This window comes from Lolium perenne, chromosome 1 (assembly GCF_019359855.2).
Source record: "Lolium perenne isolate Kyuss_39 chromosome 1, Kyuss_2.0, whole genome shotgun sequence".
Classification (NCBI taxonomy): domain Eukaryota; kingdom Viridiplantae; phylum Streptophyta; class Magnoliopsida; order Poales; family Poaceae; genus Lolium; species Lolium perenne.
This window is the reverse complement of record NC_067244.2, coordinates 125,787,373-125,790,741: the sequence shown is the minus strand read 5'-3', so window position 1 is coordinate 125,790,741 and position 3,369 is coordinate 125,787,373. Positions and strand designations below refer to the sequence as shown.

General features: G+C 49.9%; 1 protein-coding gene across 1 annotated transcript; it reads right to left on the bottom strand.

Annotated features, from left to right (window-relative positions):
• Positions 1 to 301: 301 nt before the first annotated feature.
• LOC127301276 (uncharacterized) lies at positions 302 to 3,102 on the bottom strand. Its single transcript, XM_051331495.2, has 3 exons — positions 2,732 to 3,102; positions 2,343 to 2,569; positions 302 to 1,741 (listed from the first exon to the last, which is right to left on the bottom strand). Exons 1-3 carry the CDS (start codon positions 2,970 to 2,972, stop codon positions 1,145 to 1,147), a joined length of 1,065 nt encoding a protein of 354 aa, XP_051187455.1. The 5' UTR covers positions 2,973 to 3,102; the 3' UTR covers positions 302 to 1,144.
• Between the last annotated feature and the right edge of the window lie 267 nt (positions 3,103 to 3,369).

Here is a 3,369-nt window from a genome sequence, read left to right as displayed (position 1 = left end):
AGCAGGACATGGAGAATTAGCATGAGCTGAACGTACACAGCTGTAGATAGGCTGACTTAGGTCCTGCCTAAGAACCTGATGAGCACAGTTATAGGCAACAAAATTTAAGTCTCTGAGGATCACCCCTTTCCCCTTCACCCCACCACTGTTCGTGAGAGGCGAAAAGGAGGCGTCCAGGTCCCCTCGTTCCGTCGGTGGCCAAGCCGTGGTTTCCTTCCCTCTCCGGCGTCCGCTTCGGCGGCGGGAGAGTGGGGGAAACCCGGATCTGTGTCTCCGGCATGTAAATAGTAGGGTTAGGTCTCCTTTCGGCGGCGATTTGGTGGAGGTGTTGCCGGCGTTTGGAGTTGGTCCCCTGCAGCTCGATCTCCACCCCGACGGCGTTGTTGGCGTCGCTGGTGAGCTTGCTGGGGGTAGTCTGGCTTTGGGCGGTGCCGGCGAAGTGGCGGTGCTGGCGTTGCTCGGCCTTTTGGTCCTCTGATTCCTCCGCTGCTTCGGAGGTGCTCGGCTGCGGCGCCGCCGAGGGAACCTAGAGGTCTGCGTAACAGCCTAGCCTCGGCCGAGGCTATCAGGCGGTGATCTGCTCTGGAGCGGTTCTGTGGTTGTTGGAGGGCGTCTTCGTATTCTGATCTGGTGTCTTCCGGATGTGGCGAGGGCGAGGCGGCGGTGGCTCAGGGTTTCATCCCCACCGATGCTCTTTCTTCGTCGTCGATTCCGGCGTCGGCCGGATGTTTTCTGCGGTGTTTCAGCGTTTGCTTTCGAGCTTCGCGTCGTCCGAGGCGTGTGGTGGGCTCGTCGGTTTCTTCGCCGGACTCGATCCGGTGCTGCTTCAGCTCGACGAAGACGAGTTGGTTGGTGGTTGTGCACGGGATCCTGCTGGGGCTTCTTTGTTATTTTTGTTTTAGCCAGGGTTCTTTTGCACTTTCTCCAGGACAGGTGGCCTTCTGGTGCCTTCGTGAGTGTGAGTGCGTGTGTTGCTGCTGTAACTTTGCTTTTTATCTATGAACACGTGCTTTTTCCTTCAAAAAAAAAAAAAATTAAGTCTCTGAGCCGCACAACGTGTGGTTCACAAGTCATACATGGTACTACTAGCCACGAGGTAATTATCATACCATACCTACTAAGATGGCTGCTTTGAAACCATGAGTTATGGAAGCATTGACCACGCGATCACGACATGCAGCCTGCTAAAGCCAAGATCGAAATAGTCTTCACTTCTCAAAGCGGACCTTGCACAGAACGCTCTCTGCTTGGCAACAACACCTTCAGTCCCCACAGCACCATCAGCTTGTGCAGCCTTGACACCAAGAATCAGTTCGCCCTTCTCCTCCACGACAACAACATTGCGCTGCAATACAAAAAGTCCACTGTTGTCACCAGCCACATTTGCAGACTTGGAGTCCAGAAGCACCATATCATCCTCAATGCTCTTAGTGCGAGCGGTAAAGCACGCCTGGAAACCATTCGATCCCTTGACAACACGGACAGTGATGGTCGCCTCAACAGCATTTGGAAGATGAGCAAACCTGACCTCCATCGTGCTGTGCTCGCTAGGCAGCACCTCTGTCATGGCGTAGCTGGCGTTGCCATGGTAAGCATAGTTGTTGTATATAAAGGCGTAGTAACTTAAAGTCTTGTCTTGCGATGATGATTCTTTGCTCTTCACTTTGAGGTCAATCTCAAAAGCAGGGCAGTCCAACAGCAGAACAGCGCGGCTTGGGCCTGTAAGTTCCAATAGTGAATCCTGTACAAATTATACAAACAGAAGTGAGGCCAGCTAATCAACTCTGAAACGTAGTGTACACAAGATTAGTAAATTAAAACACTAGTGTGGAAAGTCATATCATAAATCTTTCTTGCGTCAATTGTGGCATGATTTCATTACTGTGAGTTCTAGATTGCTGCTAATGGTGGACCGATGCAAGTAAGACAGTTGCATCCTAATGTTTCAATGGCAGATAATGAAATGGATGCATTTTATAGGGACGCTAGCAACAGAAAATAGAGAGAAAACAACACTAACATGAGAGCAATATGCTGTACGGATTAAACCGCTTTGATTGTAAAAATGACATGAAGGCCATGATGATATTCATTTTGAAAATCGCACAAGAACTAACCAACACCGTATAGTTGGGAAGACAAGAACTCAAAGAGAACAATGAAGGAACTTGATGCCTGATCCATCTCATGTAGATCGTTCTTTCATTTCCCCAGAAATTTTAGATGTTAGGGGTACTATACTATGATGACAGACAATTACAGCACATAGTTAATACATATCGAAAGAGTTGAAATTGAATCGAACACTAGGATAAAATAGACAAAAAGGCTTATGCGCATGCCTGCAGCGATGTGAGGGTCTGGCATTCATCCCTGCAACGGCGGAAGAGGATGTTGCGCTTATGATCCATGGAGTCACGCACGGCAACAAGTCCATAGACATCGAGAGGCCACTGGAGGGCGCTGCTGATCTGAGTCACCTTCACGGAGAAGATCTGCATAGTGTGCATGGGATCAACATGAAGGGGCAGCATCGGTCCGTCGGTGTGGGCCATGGGACGAAATTCAGCTGCAAAATGTATGAAATTTCCGGTATGATACATCGCGAAGACAAGATTCAACCATCAATCAGACTAGTAACATAAGGCATGTGCAAATTAAACACGTATAAACCAAGAATTGAAGGGGGGAAATAAAGAGACGGGAAAGCTAGATGAGAAATAGCTCGTACTCTCGTCCTCGAAGGAGTAGAAGCTGCCATACGAGTCCATCCAACACTTGCGATGGTGGTCGAGGGTATTCTCCGGCGATGAGCAGTCCTCGTCGACGTCGTCGTCATCCATCTCCACAGAGGAGCGGTCGAGGTCGTTGTTGCCCTCGCGCGTCCTCTTGGCATCACCGCCGCCGGAGAATCGCGCCGGATCTGCCCTCTTGTGGCCGATGCAGTCCCCACCACCAAGCTCCGCCTCCATCGCCGCCGTCAACAAGGTTAGGGTTTGCTTGTTAACCACCCTCTTTTCTGAGTGACCGTCAAAGCCTCAGATGGTTCGTTTTGCCCCCTATGGTATTTCTTGCCTAGTCCATCCCCTCCATTTGCATTGACTGGGTCTGGATAGAAATAATCTCCATTCCATGCGTGCAACGATTTCCACGACAGGAGAGAGCACATCGCACTCTCCTCCGCCACCCTCCATCGTGGGTTTGTGGGATAACCGAACGCAAACCTTAAGACATGTATTATGATTAATTAACCGGCAGGGGATTGGATGACATATATGGATCAACCAAACCATATCTATATTAGATCGATACTGGGATTCAATCCCATGAAACCGAACAAGGCCTTGAACTTTCGTCGGTATTTACAAG